The sequence below is a fragment of the Hippocampus zosterae genome, chromosome 16, assembly GCF_025434085.1.
Source record: "Hippocampus zosterae strain Florida chromosome 16, ASM2543408v3, whole genome shotgun sequence".
Taxonomy (NCBI): domain Eukaryota; kingdom Metazoa; phylum Chordata; class Actinopteri; order Syngnathiformes; family Syngnathidae; genus Hippocampus; species Hippocampus zosterae.
The window spans coordinates 8,273,744-8,291,819 of NC_067466.1; the positions used below are offsets into that span (position 1 = coordinate 8,273,744).

Sequence of the window (18,076 nt, forward strand, 5' to 3'; positions counted from 1 at the left end):
GCAGTTACAGTTAATGCAGTCTTCACTTAATTTAATTTAAAATGCTACCTGCTTCCAAAAACATTCAATTGATTGCACAGTGTTCCCTCGCTACTTGGCGTTTCAATTATTGTGGCCTCGCTCTATTGCAGGTTTTCATTATTGACCATAATTTCAACTATTGCAGTTTTACCTCACTATTTTGTGCATTATTTTTCTTCCTTCCAAGTTGCACCAGTCCAAAATTATTATCATAATTATTATTTTGGGGTTGGGGGGGATATGAGGGGGAAAGAAACCCAGACCATGAACACAAATTCCCATTCCCTCATTGTGGGTATGTTCGGAAATACACTCCGAGTGCGTTGCTTCACTCCGACAGTTGAAAAACTGGAAACATCGTTCAACTGTGCCGTTCAGTTCTTTAGAGTGCCTCAAAAATAGGGCCCAGTGCTGGCAGTACAAAGAAAGTGAACAGTTACATTCAAAAATGAACCTCTCTGCACACCTTGGCAACACACAAGACGTTACGGTAGTCACGGCAACTTTCGGTTTTCACAACAATTGAGGTGTAGTAATCCACCCGGGTTGTACCTTTGGCTACAATGCGAGACAGGGTTATGGTTAAGGGAAGACATTTTAATGTAAAAAGGAAATCTTTTGCGCAGCTCTGAAGCCAATGTTTTGTCGTCCTTGTGTGCTGCCGGAGTGCAGAGCGCACTCAGCTCACATTAATTTACGAATGCAGCCTGTAATTAAAAGTTTAATTTATTGAGTGCAGCAAGTGTAGGTGGCAGCCGTGTGCGGGCATTCGTAATGGCTTCATAGAGGCATCGTTTTGTGTTACTAGCCAATTTCAGACTAAGCTTTGGATATGGATATAAGAACCTGTTACATTTTTAATAATTCCTTTAATATTAGCTTGTATCCTCTTTTGCTGCGCCTACGCGGTGACTAAATCAACTGGTCTCAGTAAAGGCGCAAACTCTATCGCGTGGTTTACATGTGAAACGAAAGCCGTCTGGCCTCGGTCCACTACAAGTCCAACTCGCTGTTGGAGCTTTTGTTTTCCCTCTGAATGTCTTTGTAGCCCTCAGCTCCTTTGTAGTCTGTGATGCAACACGCAGCTAACGTGATAAGCTAGTGTGTCAATAATAAGCTCCCACCATGCTTTTGAATATCATGATGGTGATGTAACTACATGTGGCATCTAAACAGATTAGAATGTTGATTTAACAGACGCGGCCTTAGTTTCACATGTTCGCAGTTAGCAGCCACATCGATGTCTGACAGCACATCTTCTTTTCATCAAACTGAAGAGAAGGTCGTGCCGAGCGCAATCTGCTGTTTGCTGCTCTTTTATAGCCTGCATAAAAGTTCATAATTGTTCATGTTATAAAAAAAATTAAATAAATGCCAGTTTGGCTCCACTTCATTCACTAACCATTTGCTAATCCATATGGTAAACGTATTCCTGTTTACGTTCTTGTGACCAATAAGAGAAGAGACCGTGGTTTGTGTTCACGCATTTTGGTACGCTTGGAATTTTTACTGTGTGAATACAAACTGAGCCAGGGGGGCACAGTATTTACAATCCCGTCAACTGATTCTGAGAAAGCAAACTACAGGTGTGAGAGCCTAGTCTTAACTTGACAAAGCCGCATTCACAGATGTGCCTCGTGTGTGTGTGTGTGTGTGTGTGTGTGTGTTTTTTTTTAGTCTTTACAATACGTTTACGATCATAAAGTATTCAGGATAATCTCTGTTGACCAGGAACACACAAAGTGAACGGTCAACCCTGTTGAGTTCATGTTTGAAACTGATACTAACATAAGATTAGAATTCAAGAAACTGTTCCAGAAAGACCAGGCAAGTGACTATGAATTTGTGCAACAAATGGAAATAGCATGCTAAATATCCCCCGGTGACACTGTTCATGTTAAGCGGTGTTGAGAATGGATGGATGGATGCTACAGGACAGCTAACATCATAAACCTGAAGTTGACGCTGAGCATATTTTATGCACTGCTGCCCTTCCTGGAAGATGATGAATTTGCTTTTCAAAACCCTCGATTGTGCGGTTCTTATCCACAAAAAATAAAAGCCACGAAAAATAAGACAACCTGGGTCTTGTAAGGGGCTAAAGTCACACATGCAGGCAGTTGGAAGTTTTGTGCCATATTACACTTGATAACCAGAGGGGGAACCCAAGAGATGAAAAGGAAGAAAAAAATGTTTCCTATTTACTTTAAAAGTGCAGCGGTCCTTGTGGGTCAAATTCTTGACATTAAAGTGGATGACCTGTCAAACACAATGTCCACAACATAAATGCAGACTGCACCTGTTTTCAATGCCATTTAACCCTGCTATCACCACCACGCGCCCACACCCCTGTCTGCTCCTCATTTAGCCAAGCGGCGTGTCCCTGGGCCGCAGTAATGCTTGCCGTGTGCCGAGCCGCTCTGGAGAAATGACAGGGCAGGGAGAGTCCCGCCTTGGGCCTATAGGCACACAGCTCTGTACTCTGTCATTAGATACTTTAATGCAACGGCAGAACCACAGCATGCACGCCTCACTCTTCCCCTCGCCTCTAGGCCTTTCTCTTTCACTCTCACTCCGTCGCGCCACACAGAGGATTCCACTGTGTAATTTGCCTCTGCACTGAATGATGTGGGTAGTCACACCGGAAAGAGAACCTGCATGGTCCCCACAAAAAGCAGTATGCTTGATTGATTATAAAAGTATAATGAGTCGGGTTGCTTTTTTTTTTTAAGGTGGGGTTGTTTGAAATGTCCAACATGACATTGGCAAATTCTCACTGTATCCAAAAAAAGAGGAGTCTTTAAAGATGTGTAAAATTACAGAATCTTTAGACGCATACCAATTGGCAAGTTACAATTTGGTCCTAACCTTTTTATACTCGTATTTGAACCGACTAGTGCCACCTGCATTGTCTTATCTGAGAAGAGGGGACAGCTGCGGAGGACAGCAGACACATGTCCACACAGCATAGCCACAAAGTCATCAAACTTACAGGAGGAGCACTCTTGCGTTGGTCGGTCACAAAGAGCCGCACAGTCATTTCTGCTCCAATATACATTTTATATATAGATATAGATATATTTTTTTCAACTAAAAATGTTTAACTCATTCAGTACCAGCCAATTGTGGACCAAGTCTGAAAAGACGTTTAAAAACATCTTTGGGAGTGAATGAGTGGTGGTAAAAATATGGCTTTGGTCGAAGACTTCCAACAAGATTTCTTTCATCTCAAAAGTGTTTGATAAGGTTGTCAAGTTACCTTCATTCCACACCAAATTCATTCAAGGAAGATTTTATGCCCCCGCCCCACTTCAATAAGCACAATCATACTGAAACTGAGAAGAGCCCATTAACTGAGGATAAGGCACAATTTCTGATTTATGTATTGTCATTCAATTATGTTAAGAAAATAAGAAGAAAAAACAAAGTACGATTGTCATAACATTAAGTATTTTTCTAGTGGGGATCTGTGCGTTTTTGTTGAAACTACGACATGGCTGCAAAATGAAGGGACCCATGTCTTAAACCCACAGCAAATAGCGAGATCTGTAAATGTGACGTGACCTTCAAAATAAAGTGCTGGAATGGCCCCTGTGAATGTGAAAGAGACATTTTTTCACCGCGTCGTTTTTGCCATGTGGAGAATACGATGTGATGCCAGCTCGCTGGCTCGCAGACCACACTTGAGCAGGGATGTAAACAAATAGCGTTGGCTGAGCTGAAGCAGGCCACCCCTTGAAGGAAAGGGAAGATCACTGGCTCGATGCGTCTGTGGTCACCAACATCTGTTTGCATCATGGTGTCAACATTTTAATAGTCGACGTAGCTGATGCATGGAGCGCTCCATTCATTTTCTTTATATCTCATCTTCACTCGAGTCATTGGCGAGATTGAGCCTGTCCCATCTATCCATGTGCATATGTGGTGGTTAGGCCCCAAACTGATTACATGCCAATCGCAGGGCAGCTCCACCATTTGTAATACACGTTATTATTAATTCAGAGCAGTAATCACTGTAAAGTATTGTGCATTCATAAAATTATGTCATAAACTTATAGTGCAAAAACTCGATAGCTAGGAGCAGTTTTTCAGCCCGGGGGTTGCGCCTCACATGTACCCTTCATTTTTTTAGGCAAATGGGGCAGTTATGATTGAGCGCTCGAATCTCTGCCTTGCAACAAGAGGCCCTGGCAATGAAAATAATACTGCTTACTCTCCTGTAGTTAATAATGTTTTTGTACTTTTATGAAGGACGGCAGCCTCTTTATTTTTCTGTGCAATTGTACTTTGCTGTCGGATGAGGAATCAGAATTTGGCGGAGGGGAGTGTGGCAAAATCACGACCCTGCGTGGTTGAAGTGACCCAAAAGACTTTTCGAATGTAGTCTAGGACAATCCACTCATCTCTTCAGCAAAAGAGACATTTTGTCAGATGTGGATGAAAGTGAGATATGAATTATAGTGCAACTAGACAAAGTTGTCATGATGCCAGCCGGAGACATAATGTCCACTTGGATCCAAATAACACAGTGGGTTGCGAGAGAGTACTGTATTATATTCACAGTATATACATATGTTAAGTGGTTGTTGTCCCACCATTTCTTTTCATATGAAAACAGTAAGGGCTGTGCCTTTTTAACCCCATAGTCACTTTCTCTCTTGTTCACCATAAGGACTGTTTGACGTAGTGGGTGTCTTTACTTGTCCAGTTAGTGTATTCCTATGTTTATCCTCTGCACACGTAAAGATGAAGTAGAACCGCTTTCAATCCTGGAATGAGATCTCATATGTGACTTCCGGCTGCGTCACACAGCAGACATAGGGAGTGTGCTTGTGACCTTTTTCTAATATGAGAGGCGGTAATATGTTATATGTAACAATGTACGCTCAAACCTGCCCACTGTAGCGTTCACCTGCAAGATAGTATTTCAAACATTTCACTCTGTCTGTGTTAGATCCCAAATGTTCTGATTAGAGGAGGGAAAAAAAGTGAGAATTGTACTGTCAATTTATGTGTGTTAACAGGGCACAAGCGTAGAAGGGATTCGTTAACGATATTGCATATAATCAAGGAAGTGTCTGTTCCTTTGTCATGTATTAACTTTCCCTTTTTTGAAGTGTTAAATAATGTTCGGCCTTCAGTGCTGTCGCTCACCAAACTAGGTTTTTCATTAACTTGTGAAATGGATCAAGTGAATGATGCTTTTTTTTTTTTAACCTGAGTCTGCCTGCCTGCCCTGTGAACACGGATTCAGTTTGCTTGCGTCTCCTCATCAGACACAGGGAGATGCCTGTCGCTCGCCGGCATGTGACGAAACACTGATGAAAAGGTGGCGTTTTGTTTTCACGCTCTCCTCTGGCGATGCTTGTGAAAAGCGTTTGTGAGCTTTTGTAGAATGGGCCGATAGTACAAACATTGTTGAAAGCACGGCCCCTCACACAGAGATGGCCTCTCAGGTCAACCCACCTATGTTGAGAAGGGAGCGCGTGACTTTTTCTCCGCCTTGCCGCCTTCATCCCTAAACCAAAATAAAATCGCTACAATGACCAATATTTATCTGACGTGCCCTGCCAGGTTGATTGTTGTATTTCAACTCACGAACTTGACTGCTTCACTCTGGTCTCGTTGCTTTCTTAGCAAAGTTTTCAGCTGCAGCATGCAGCTGCGTTGGGATAAAAGGCTCTCGCTTGAGAGCCAGACAGAGGAATGAGTAAACAAGCAACTGCTTGGGGGAAAAAACAGACGGGAATCCAACAAGAAAATCAACAAAATATATGCATCTGTTACATGAAACATCAAATATCTGCCAATGAGTGTGAATGGGATGACTGTTCTGTACCGTTTAGCATTTGACTAAATCTTCTTCCTGAAACCTTTTTTTTTGGACCTAGGTCTTATCCATGTCTATGTGTGTGGGGTCCAATCCTATTCAGATTATATACACACTGCAAGGCTTGATCAAATTTCCATTTTAATCTTGTGCGAAGGACATTAAGTAAAAGGCAGAGGGCAGTGATCTAAGAGGACAATAAAATGACGCCAAGTACACCAAGCATGGTGGAGACGACCAATTTATATTGGGGGGGGGGCAATTTGTTCATCATGCCTTGTTGGCATGATGTACAAATTGGAGACAGTCGAATGTGGTTTCGTTTATAGTTTACAATGAAATCAAACTGACCTGAATTTAGATTTTTTTTTGGAGGGTGGAGGGGGTAAAGGTGGAAGAGGCAGGAGCAGGTATCGTTTTAGTTTTCATTAAAACTCATCAAATATGGCCTGATCAAATATGACCCCCTAGGGTTTGTTAAGCTATGGAGGACATTTTTTTGAAAGTGACCTAAAACGGCTACGCCATCTTTTTTTGGTGATTTGCAGAAGTTCAGGTTGAAGTTCAATTGCTACCTTTTGATGTTGTATCCGAGCACCCCACGATTGATTGTACAGTATCAGAGGAAGCCACTTTCTGAGTGGGAATTGTATCCTATAAGACGACCGCTACTGTGATGAAAATAATTGTTCTTGTCCCAAACATTGATGTGTGAGCACACCAGAAAGGCACAGTCACGCTAACGCTGGTTGCACCTTTTACACCTTTGGTGCAACTAACTGTGCTGGGTATGTCAGTGTGTAAGGGTCTGTTTAGACATTTAGAATGTTTTAATATTGTTCTTTGTGGAGTTTAAATTATTTGTACTGTGGTACCTTCACATAGGGTTTGTTGGGGAGGAAATATGTGTGTGACAATCATCTTGACATTGTAACTTATTGGTCAATCTAATAAATAACTATTGGTTAATTTTTGGTACTTTATAGTTATTGATGGTGTGATATTTCTGCTGGGGTCCTGCAGCCTTGTTTTATGAAATTAACTGCATTAGTAAGCGGTGCTTATTTTGAATAATGATGCAAAGCAGTTGAGCAGAATGTTTGTCATGACGCACACAGAGCAGTCCCTTAAGCGTGCACAAACAAATAAATAATCGGAGGATTAAACATTTTGTAAGTCTGTCGGATGGTAATGACCTACAGTCGTTTGTTAAGTCTCAACAAACGTGTGAACAATCAAATGACTCCGCTCTGTTTGCTGTCATTCTGCCTGCGTGACTCCACATAAACCCACACACACACACACTCGGGAATAACAGTCACGCTCTTCAACGTTATGAGAAAGTTTTTGGGCCGAGCAGCAAGTTGGTACTCTGGCCATAAGATTCCCAGGAACACATTTTCAAAGGGGAGCCGAACATGTGCTGAGGACATTGCGTGACTGCCACCTAGTGAGCATTCCGTGATTTCATTTTTGGCTTAAGTTGCAGATATGCCAGTTATTTTGACAGCAATGTATATAGTATGTCATATTCGTATTGAATAAAAAAAAAAAGAAACCATTTGGTAACTTGAGACAACTCCATGTTGTGTTTATTTCAAAACTAGAGCTGTAGTTGCTAGCGTTGGCCCAGGCAATTGTTAGCAAAGCAGCGTGCTCCCATAACGTTGCAAACACTCTGAACTGGTTTACAAAAAAATGCTAAAAAATAACTAACTTAAAACAAAAATACATCTTATCTCTGTGTTTTGTCAGATTCGATGGGGAATTTGGGACGTTGGTGGTTTTTAAGATCTAACACGTTCGGCAGGAAACATTCTTGGAGTCAACAAACTCTCTTAGTCGAGGCCCTAGATGGGTGACTACCTGACGTTTCTCAAAAATATATATTTTTTTCTGCTCATTTTTCTAGCCCCGAGATTTTAATCACTAGATTCTGTTCATTTAAATCTGAATCATGGTTGACTTTCCCTTTTCTGTCTTTGAGGAAGGGAAAGGAGAGTTATTCTTGTTCAAATGCATCAAGTAAAAAGATGTGCATCTATAACTCTCGTCCTGTGTTTCCTCCCGCAGGCCCGCATGGCACTGGAAAAGGGAGCTCAGGCGGTTATTTTCGATGTCAGCGATGATGCCCACGCGGCTGTCGAGGTGAGTGTGAAGGCCCTAGAACCTGCACTTATGTCAAAACAAAGATGATCTCTAGTTTGGTGGTATTTCTGCATCTTGCATGTTTGCACAACTGTCATTCAGCTGAGAGAAACAGACTCCCTTCCCCGCCCGGTCGTGCTGGTGGATGCTGACGATGCGGAGGAGTTGATGGCTCTGGTCAACAAGAACGAGGAGGCTAAAGTTCGTATCGAGATATTGGTGGAGCCCAGATGGGTAAGCACAGGCTCACAAGAGCACACAGACACACACAGCTGCAAGACTTTTCATTTGTTGCCTGGAGAGGCGAGGCGGGGGGGGGGGGGGGGGGGGGGTCTATGAAGGGTTGCAGGGAAGAACTTTTGAACTGTGAGATTTCAATGACATGAGCCAATATTTCTAACATCTGTGCTAAAAAGACTTTTAGTGTGTTATTGTATACATGAGAATGTATTATTACAATGTTACAAACATTTCTTATTTGCATGGACAGCATGTGGTGGTAATTGCATGATGCAGTCTGTCTTATAATTAATATTTGCTCCATTTTCAGCCACATTATGACGTGGGTATCCTGCTCACCATTGTCTTTGCAATCGTGACCATCATCCTCATCTTTGCTTTCCGCTACAAATGCAAGTCCAATAGAACTTGGGTAAGTGAAACCAACAACACTCTTACATGTCAACCTTTACAGAAAGACATTTTAGCATGTTTTCAATATTCATGATATCCGTCTTAAGGTCCATGCACAAGTCTGCTCTTTATCAACCACTAATGGGACAACTTTGGCAGACTAGGATTGCTACAGTACATGTTACTAGTGAGGCAAAACTGCGAGAGTTGACATCTGCGTGCTTCTATAGTTCTCAATTCAGCAGGACATCAAGGATATCGGCTAAATGCTCAAACAGCCTTTCCTTCCGTAAGCCTTCTAACTTGTCGCCTCACTCAAGCAGGACTCGGTGCATCAGCAGACCATGCGGGCAATTAGTCGATTGGAGACCAAAACCTACATCTCTCAGGGGTGCTCAGGCTCACAGCGACCCCGTGGGGCCTGGGGTTCAGCGAGCAGCTCCAACTCCACCCCAGTCTGCGCTATCTGCCTGGAGGAGTTCCAGGATGGCCAGGTAAAAGGAACTGAGCATAGGGCCTCCTGAGCTTAAGACATAATTAGGACTGGGTGATTATGGGAAAAAAATAACCGTCACAATTAATTTTGAGTGATGTTGAAATCATGATTGATTCAAAGTGATGATTTAGTTAGTATTAATTCAACTACCAAAACTCAGTTCCTCCGACCATCATAAGCTGCAGCCACACCTTTGCTACATCAACCCCGTTGCTGCATTGCATCTTTGCATATCTCTTAATCATATTTATTTAATCTTATTTTGTTGTTCTTTACTTTATTTGCACACGTCTTGGGGCATCCTGGGCTAACATAAGACCTCTGGTATCGTATTCTTTGCCCATATCTCATGGAAATGTCAATAAAACTTCCTCGAATCCTTGAGAATTCCACTTTTAAAATAACTTGGAAGAAAAAAGAGAACATAAATACATAAATAAATAAATGAATAAGTAAAATACCGGTAAGAATATGCTAAAATAATAACAAATTTTAAAAAACGTATTGTATTGTAAAATAAATAATGGCCTTTCCTGCGGTGTGTGCTGTGGCCTCTCAGGGGCAGTATGATGCCATTGATGGAGTACACACTTGGAGAGACATTAGAAGAGTAGAGAAATAAAGTTGTGATTGAGATCTATCAATATGATGCGTTTTTCACAGATTGGGAAGAATATGTGCCTTTGAGTAACGTTATGTTACTTGCATGGATGTTTCGACAGTGTTTGCATGTCAATGTGTTATTTGAAGGCATATTACACCAGGAAACTAATGCAAATTTCATGTTAGCATGTCAATGCGATTTTACATACATAGCAATAGCAACGTTTTTTTTTTAAACAAAACATAGTATATTTAAATATATAATACACAAGATTGTTTCTGTAGTTTGTTTAGTTTTACAGTAAACTCCAACTGGGGTAGCATTAAACATTTAAAAGCATACTCAGGGAGGGCAGAATCACAACATCGGGAACATTCACACACAGACCAATGTTTGGCACCATAATAATTTTAAGATCGAGAAATGCCAAAATTAAAATCACAATTAAATTTTGATGAATTGTCCAGCCCCTAACATAACTTGTTCTTATTAACATTCATCTCTCTTTCCCCCCCCCCCCCCCTTTTTTTTAACCCAAGCATCTCAGGATCATCTCCTGCGCTCACGAGTTTCATAAAGATTGTGTTGATCCCTGGTTACTACAGCACCGCACCTGTCCTCTGTGCATGCACAACATCATGGGTGAGGATAAAGCCCATTTGCACATAATCTAATGAGATCGGTTATACAATAGCTGGATCAAAAAATAACTAGAACGTTCCTGAATAGAGTGCAGTTCTTTGCAAAGGCGGACCTGTCTACAAAGGTAAAAATAAATAATGCGGTTTGTTTGAGTGTTCATCGGGCGGTTAGTTCGCAGTGTACTTCCTGCTTCACGGAGAATGAAGTCGGCACGTTACAAATGAAGAAGAAAGTCCCTTTTTTTTCTCGTCTTGTTGCCAAAGAGTGTTCCATTGACTCAGACCGCAGAAATAGATTGCATCCACGCCTTCATTGGCACTCTCAGAGAGGTTACTTTTAATTTCCAATGCCGTCTACCTAGACATTGTCATAGTTGAACGCGTTTTGTTTTGATGACATCATACCAATAATTTCAAACCACTCTGCCATGGCACATTGACAACGAATGTATGAACCCACTTTTTGTGGTGTTTATTTATTTGTATGTATTGTGTTTGTTGGTGGGCGGGGTCGGGGGGGGGGGTATATTATGCCTAGGGATCTCAAATCTGTGCCTTAGCTCAGTCAACGTCTGGAAACAGCGCCTTATACGACATCGCACAACGCTGTTATTATTAACTTGTATTGGCTCTGATTCGATGAGGCAGGTATACCAAATGATACGGCTAATAACTGGAAAGTACGAGCTAAAAGTATCGTTGCCTCTTCTCATTGGCCATCAAATTACATTTCTTTTTAGATTTTGTGGTTTATTATCCTTTGGCATCACTTTTTTTATGAATTTAAGAAATGAGCATCGGTACCAAACAATAGCGTAGCCCGTCTTGTAACGATGGTTGTAATCTGCAGGGGCGGAGAGGCATGCACAGAGGAACCGACACCAGTCCAGTCCAGAACAGCGTTTCCTCCACCCTCAGCCTTACAGCAGTCCACGAAACCACCCGTTCCCCCAGCATGACATCCCATTTTCTATGAGGCCACTTTATCCTCGTGGTCCCTCGGGCTCGTACCCCCCTGTTGGCCACTACAATTCCTCCTCTCCCATGGACACCCAAACCCTACGTTTGCTGACCAGCAGGCCACTGGGTGTCCCCTGTGGGTACCACCTTCCAGCAGAGGGTCCCAGGAGGCCTCACAGGACTGGCGGTAACTGCAGGACTTCTACTCACCACTACACCCCCCGCCGGTCCTGTCACAACTACCGCTCATCTTGCCCAGCTCAGCGCAGCGCTTCCAACTCCAGAGTGCACCACATCGCCTCACTCACCCCACAAAGCCGCGGAGTGGCGGCCCATGGTCGACTGGACGAGGGCAGCTGCTCCGGCGGCAGCTACCACACGGATCGCAGTGGATATTTGGCCGACGGGCCGGCGAGTGACTCGAGCTCAGGGCCGTGCCACGGCTCCTCCAGCGACTCAGTTTTGAACTGTACTGACGTTTCCTTGCAGGGAGTTTACGGCAGTTGGTCCACTTTCCGCAGCTCACTGAGTAGCGACTACGATCCATTTGTGTATTATGGGCCGGGCTCCGTGGAAGTGGAAGCCCACGGCCGGCCCAGGTCTCTGGATTCTGTGGTGAACAAAGTTGGCTGCTCTGAGGAGCAACCTCAGACTGTGTTTAGCCACATCCACTACCACCGCCATAGACACCACCACTATGATGATGGGGAGCACAGCCAGGACCCAAGCAGAGGCTCAGATGAGGAGCAGGGGGCCGGTGCAGCCGCAGCACCTCCTGCACTCGTCTTGGATAAAGACTCACCCGTTGGCCCCCCAAAGCCAAGTCACTGCCAGTGCCAAAAACCAGACTGTACACATCTGCTGCCCGTTTCTGGGACAGAAGGTCGGGATCCGGACCCGAGCACGTCTTCGGGGCCTTCTGTCCTGGTGTCCTCTATCCCCTTACATCTAAAAACCCACTGCTGCCACCAGGGACATTCTCCCGCAGCTCTCGGACGGAGCTGTGGGCGAGACCACCCTTCTGTTCGTTTCCACCAGAGCTTGGACCTTCAGGATGATCGGAGCGTCCGCATCCACTTCGGCCAAAGCTCGGGCTTCTGCTGCTCTCCCCCTGAACTTCACCCCGCCCTCCTTCCCGTACCTCTAATTCTGGACTCGGGAGGTATAGACGACTGGCCCTGCTGTGCCGGGGCCCATGTTGTGTGGCAAAAGCGGGTGCAGGAGGCCCACTCCGAGCCTCATCTCCTGGGGACCAAGACCTCGATTGAGAGACCTCCTTGCAGGTCCCAGCATGGCCTTGCTGCAGACCGCAACACAGACAGTTGTTTATACTGCCAAAAAATGTACCACAATCAGGGTGAGTGTTGTCAGTTTCTTTGCGCCATTCAAACACGACCAACTATTGAACTTTGGAAAGGTTGAATCTGCTTTATGACAAGATCATTTTTTGTTGCCAGCTTATCCTCACAATGATATATTTTATGTTGCATTTCAAGCGCATCGTTCATCTGGCACAATTCAATTTTCTTTTATTTTTTATATACTGTACACGTATAAATTATGTGTCATGGCAGCATAAATTACAGCAGTGGAGTCCAATATCGAAATCAGGCCTCTTCCAGATGTTGATCATCGTATGTCTGCCAATGTTATAACACATACAGATATTCTCTGTCTGTGCTATCACAATGACGTCAAAATACATCAAAAAATAAATGCGTATACGCATCCGTGACGCTGTAAATCTACGACTACAGGGGAACCTCTGAAGCTGAATGCCCCTCGGGTCATGCAATGTAGAAATCAACCGCAGTGGGCCTTAATTTCTTCAGTGTAAAATGTGAACTCTCTGCTGTCTTTTGCTCTGTCTTTGACTTTTTGTGTGAAACAAATTCTCATCGAAGCGCAGCCTCACCAATTTTTTTTTCTTCATGTCTTACACTGGTTAGCTTCTTATACTTAGTTGACAATAGACAGTGTTCCAAAAAAAAGGCATGAAGCGCATCTGCCACGTGAATCGTCATTATCGGTCATCATTTCTGAGTTTTTTCCGCCTTGTAATAGCAACGATTAACTTCGGCGTATCTAATATTCTCCTTTACCAGCAGACTCTTTGAAGAGCCGTTGTTTTTTATCCAAGTCGATGCGTAAATTCAACTTTTCTTTGATGTGTCCGCAGGATCTGAAGAGGAGTCTGGTGTGTGAGAACTTGTTTCCCTAATATGACGCTGCTATACAGAGCCAGAATGGATGATCCTCTTAGTTGCTCGCACTCTTGCCTGCTGCCACGTACAGTCATTCTGCTTGCCAAGTCTTCGATTCCCTCTTCAGAGTGTCTCATGAACATCATTTGGTTTCGAATGCTTGATGACGAGATTCCGGGCTCAATCACGAAACAAATTAGCACCTAACGCACATTCGGTTGCTTTGCATGACCATCCGGAGTTGATGGGAACACCCCCCACAAAGGGTTTAAAGTGTGGTATGGGTGGGAAAAGGGGCTCTTGTTCTGGCTGCTGTCGCTCACGGGGTCAGACTCCATGTGTGCGTGGCTCACCTAATTCAGAAGAACTTGATTTTGCTCGCCGCGGTACCTTCATTCATTCACTCACGTGATCGACATCTTCCTCCTTGCTGAGTCGAGCCTCAGCTGATCAAACTTTTCTCTAAGCCTACCTCAGCTCAGAATTTGTCTTGCCTCACACAGGGTTTTCTTTCAAGGTACTGCTGTAGTTTTTTTTTTTTTTAAATCAAATCCAAGTAGCTCTCACAACCTAAAAAGATATCATGTTGCTCATTTGGCAGAGGGAAAGGTTGATTCAGGTGAAAGTTCAGTGAGGTCGCTAAGCCTTCCGCGGGCCTTGTTTTCAATACAGTACTTCAATAATGGCAGCTCCTTTCAGCATTTTTTTGTGCGTGGTTTTATTTTTTATTTTTTTTGTTTGGTTGTTTTTGGTACAATATTCCTTTAATTTGTCCAAATGACTGAATAGTGTTGCCGCCATGACAAGCAACTGTCTCCTTGGCACTTTGCATCTGAGGGATGACCTTTTTTGATCTTTTCTGCTCAGCTCATTACCCCCCGCCCACCCCCCTAATCTTCTCCAGCAACTGAAGCTCCTCAAAATTGTTTTACATTGTAACCTTAGAAAACACTCAGTGCCTTTAAATCTTCTACATACCAGTGGTATAAAGCCTAACGAGAGGCAGACTTTCCTGCAGGGTGCCATAGCTCAGAAGTGCCACGTGCTGTTGAAATGACGCATGAAACGAATTATAAAACCGGTGTCTCATTGAGCAGCAACGGTTTGCAAGTTTGTGCAAGTTTTTTTTTTTCTTTCAATCCAATTTTGCGAACGGTTGCAAAGACCTTTGCCAGACATTCCCAACCAATTTTGCCGGTCGCAAACAGTTTTTCCAAATTTTGAACATGTTCCGTCAAGAAAAAAAAAAATTAGATCATTAAAACTGTTGGCAAACGTCTTTGCGAGCTTGAAAGGACCCTGATGAAAAAACCAACTTCGGTATGGGCGTACACACTTGCAAACCTTCGCCACTCAGTGAGGTTCGGCCATTCGGGGAGGATCCTGAGGAAAGACCCCGTCTCAGTGATCGGCAAACAATTGCAATATTTACGAAGGCAGCGAACGTTGCACTTTGGACCGGGTTCGTTTTGGTTCGTTTGAGCTCGCAAATGATCGCTGAAAGCTTGCCAGGCTTTCAGCAGATGTCAACCTATACTTTTCCTGTCGCAGGGGAATTTAGAGCAACATTTCTTTGCAACAAGAACAACTACCTAAACTGTTGGCAAAGGTTTTGCAAACATTTGTGACCTTGAACGAACCCTGACTACCTCTGTCGAATTTTGCTACTGTCTCCAAGAATCACAATCGTTGCCCCCTCATTGGGGGAGGTGCTGAATGTCTCAGTCATTGCCATACACTGGAAATTCAGTAATTCAGTTAAATCAAAGCCGGTTAAAAAGTGGGGGCCCCACTGAAAAAAAATAAAATAAAGGGGCTCCTCGGTTGTGTTCCTACAGTGGCCAAAAATTGTACGAAAGTGTCACCTATGAAATGGAAAAACGGTGAGTCACCAAACGTGCTTTCTTGTGCCCCGAGACGATATCGTTTGTAACCGCAAACTGTCATGTGAAATTGTAAACCGAGGACCCCTGTATCGGGGAAAAATATCTTTCCAGAAAAAAAAGGAAAACGACTACAATTAAAAGAGTAGAATCGTGACCCCAAGTCAAAATATTCGAAGGTTATTCTTGCAAGGAGGAAAGTGAACAATTTCAAGCATAAAGTAGAATTATTTCAAGACAAAAGTTGTTTTTACGAGATGAAGTCAGGATTTTACAAACTTGAGTTTAAAACCGAGAGGGAAAAAAAACCTGAGTATACCATTGTGAATAATGCGATAGTTTTAATTTGACAAGAAGAAAATACATTTGTTTGAAGATTAAAAAATGAACTACGATGAAATCTTTGGATTGTATGAGGACAAAGATGGCGTAGGTAGTTACTTGAATTGCAAAATGCTTGCTTTCACGTGAGCTCTCGACACAACAGGATCGACACAACAGGATCACTGTTTTGTCACACATAGCCTACTTTTGTATGATCACCAACTACATCTGTGTGAAACAAATATTAATATATGGCATGCTTCAAGAGGGACCGACACAGCAGCTGCTTTTCTTGTAAAAATGATATTTGTCTTTTAAAGATTACCACTTGCCATGATCAGTTGAGTTTGTGTTGAAAAAGTATTTTTTGTTTTCCTCGTGACATTCTGACCTTTGTCTTGGAATATTACATCTTTATTCTTGCAATAGTTTTGACTTAGTTACATAACATTTTCATGCTTTTCCCGTAATCCCCGTAACTTGAGGCCATTAACAGAGCAAAATGTTGCTTCTCGGCGTGTCCCTTAAAATCCCTCGGTCGACGTTTACCCGTCGTCGTATTTTGTCACTGTCAAATATGCGTTATCAACTGACACCAAGTTGACAGTCGCCCAGCCATTGATTTGCTCAGAGCCCTTTTAGTCACTCAACACTTGACCTTTGCAGATACAACCATAGCACGACCGATTCTTTCTCCACATTTGCAGTTTCCCCCTGCTCCGTACAAGTCTGGTAGTAGTTCTCATGACCCCTTCTTGCCTTGCCTTACTTTAACTTTGACAAAGGGCAGTTTTACCGCAAATATACTTTAGTGCAAATTGACGTTAAAAGCTTGCGGGCATTGCAATGTAACTGGTAGCACTTAGCGGAGCCTCATATGTGCCTTACGCGTTCACGAGCCACATCGCAGATGTTCTCTGCTCTCTATGGCCAGCCAAGGAAGCCAAATCAAAACGGTGCCTTTCTCGAACGTCTCCTTTTTTCCTACACCTCCACCAATTGAAGTAAAATGAAAGTGGTAATCATTTTGGACTCGAAAGGACAATCATGGAGACATACTGTACCTATGAACATGCTTTACACTAATCTCAGCTAAAGAATCCGGGCGTCCTTGCCTCTTTTTTTATTTTATCCCTGGTCGCTTTCTCTGCCATGGATGTGACTGAATTCAACAGCACTTTGGGTGAAGCACATGTATAAAAATCCAGAAATAAAATACGACGTATTATAAAAATAATTTTAAAAAATTTAAACAAGCCAAAAAGGCAGAGCATTGAATTTTCATACAATTACAAACAATTCTGTTTGTCTATGTTTTGCAAGAATTTTAAGCTTAACACTGCCTTTTTTTGTGCAAAAAAGTGCAAAAAAAATCTCTCCAAAACCCAAAGGGATCTCTCAGTAGATTTTCGATACTTGTGTACAAAAAGAATACAACAGAAACAAATAGTGTTGTATTTTATATATATATACACAAATATATATATAATAGAACATTTCAATACAGTGACATGTCACTGATGTATTTATTTACTAATATATATTTATCCATTTTGTCCAGGTTTGAAAGGGTGGTTTCTGTATAGGTCTTTTTTTTCTGTATGGAAACTAACCACAGTACCATCACAAATGTATCAACCTGTCTTCATTCCAATTATATGAAAATAAATTATTTTGAAATAAATCCAAATGGCTGTGTTTTTCTTGTATGACAAACATTCAAACGTTACATGCAAGTCCGGATATATACTCGGACAGCCCCCAATGTGACCCAAGCGTGGTACCTCTATATAGGGCACTATCATGCTCAGTTTGGATTGACACAATCCGGGAGGTATCAATGTTTTATTGTTAAGGTTTGCAACAGCATTAAACGGAGTTAAGTGTGTCAACGGTGGTTCACTCATTTAGCTACATGAGGGTCAACATGTCAGAAATGTTCAAAATCAACAATCGTGTGCGAATTGAATACTGAAGCGCTTTCTGTCAAGTGGCGTTGTTTAGAAGAACTCGGGGCAAATACTTGATTTCTGCCACTGTTGAAATGTGTTTCTGTAAATCAAATTTGGTTGACTTTTGTTGAAGCATTCCTTTACAAATAACGTGAATTACAGCTTTACTTCGGCCTTCGTGTAGATTAGCAGCGAATGAATTCCATAACATTTTTCGAATTAAACGATTGATATACGATCGTGTACTTAACAAGTCACTCCAAGTTGGCAATGGAGCGCTTCACCAAATGCTTTTTGACCCTCATGGCCAGCCGTCTTCCGGTTTAAATGGAGCACAGCAACTTAGCGAGCGACGAATCTTTTAACAGACCCGCAACATA

General features: G+C 42.7%; 1 protein-coding gene across 1 annotated transcript in view; it reads left to right on the top strand.

Moving 5' to 3' along the window:
* The window catches only part of LOC127588868 (E3 ubiquitin-protein ligase RNF43), an 88,557-nt gene extending 71,129 nt beyond the window's left edge, over positions 1 to 17,428 (top strand). Inside the window, exons 3-9 of the mRNA XM_052047821.1 lie at positions 7,925 to 7,999; positions 8,102 to 8,233; positions 8,550 to 8,651; positions 8,956 to 9,126; positions 10,272 to 10,374; positions 11,224 to 12,690; positions 13,513 to 17,428. Coding sequence (XP_051903781.1) covers positions 7,925 to 7,999; positions 8,102 to 8,233; positions 8,550 to 8,651; positions 8,956 to 9,126; positions 10,272 to 10,374; positions 11,224 to 12,690; positions 13,513 to 13,538 — 2,076 coding nt within the window. The 3' untranslated portion in view covers positions 13,539 to 17,428. The remainder of the gene's footprint in view (positions 1 to 7,924; positions 8,000 to 8,101; positions 8,234 to 8,549; positions 8,652 to 8,955; positions 9,127 to 10,271; positions 10,375 to 11,223; positions 12,691 to 13,512) is intronic.
* The last annotated feature ends 648 nt before the right edge of the window (positions 17,429 to 18,076 follow it).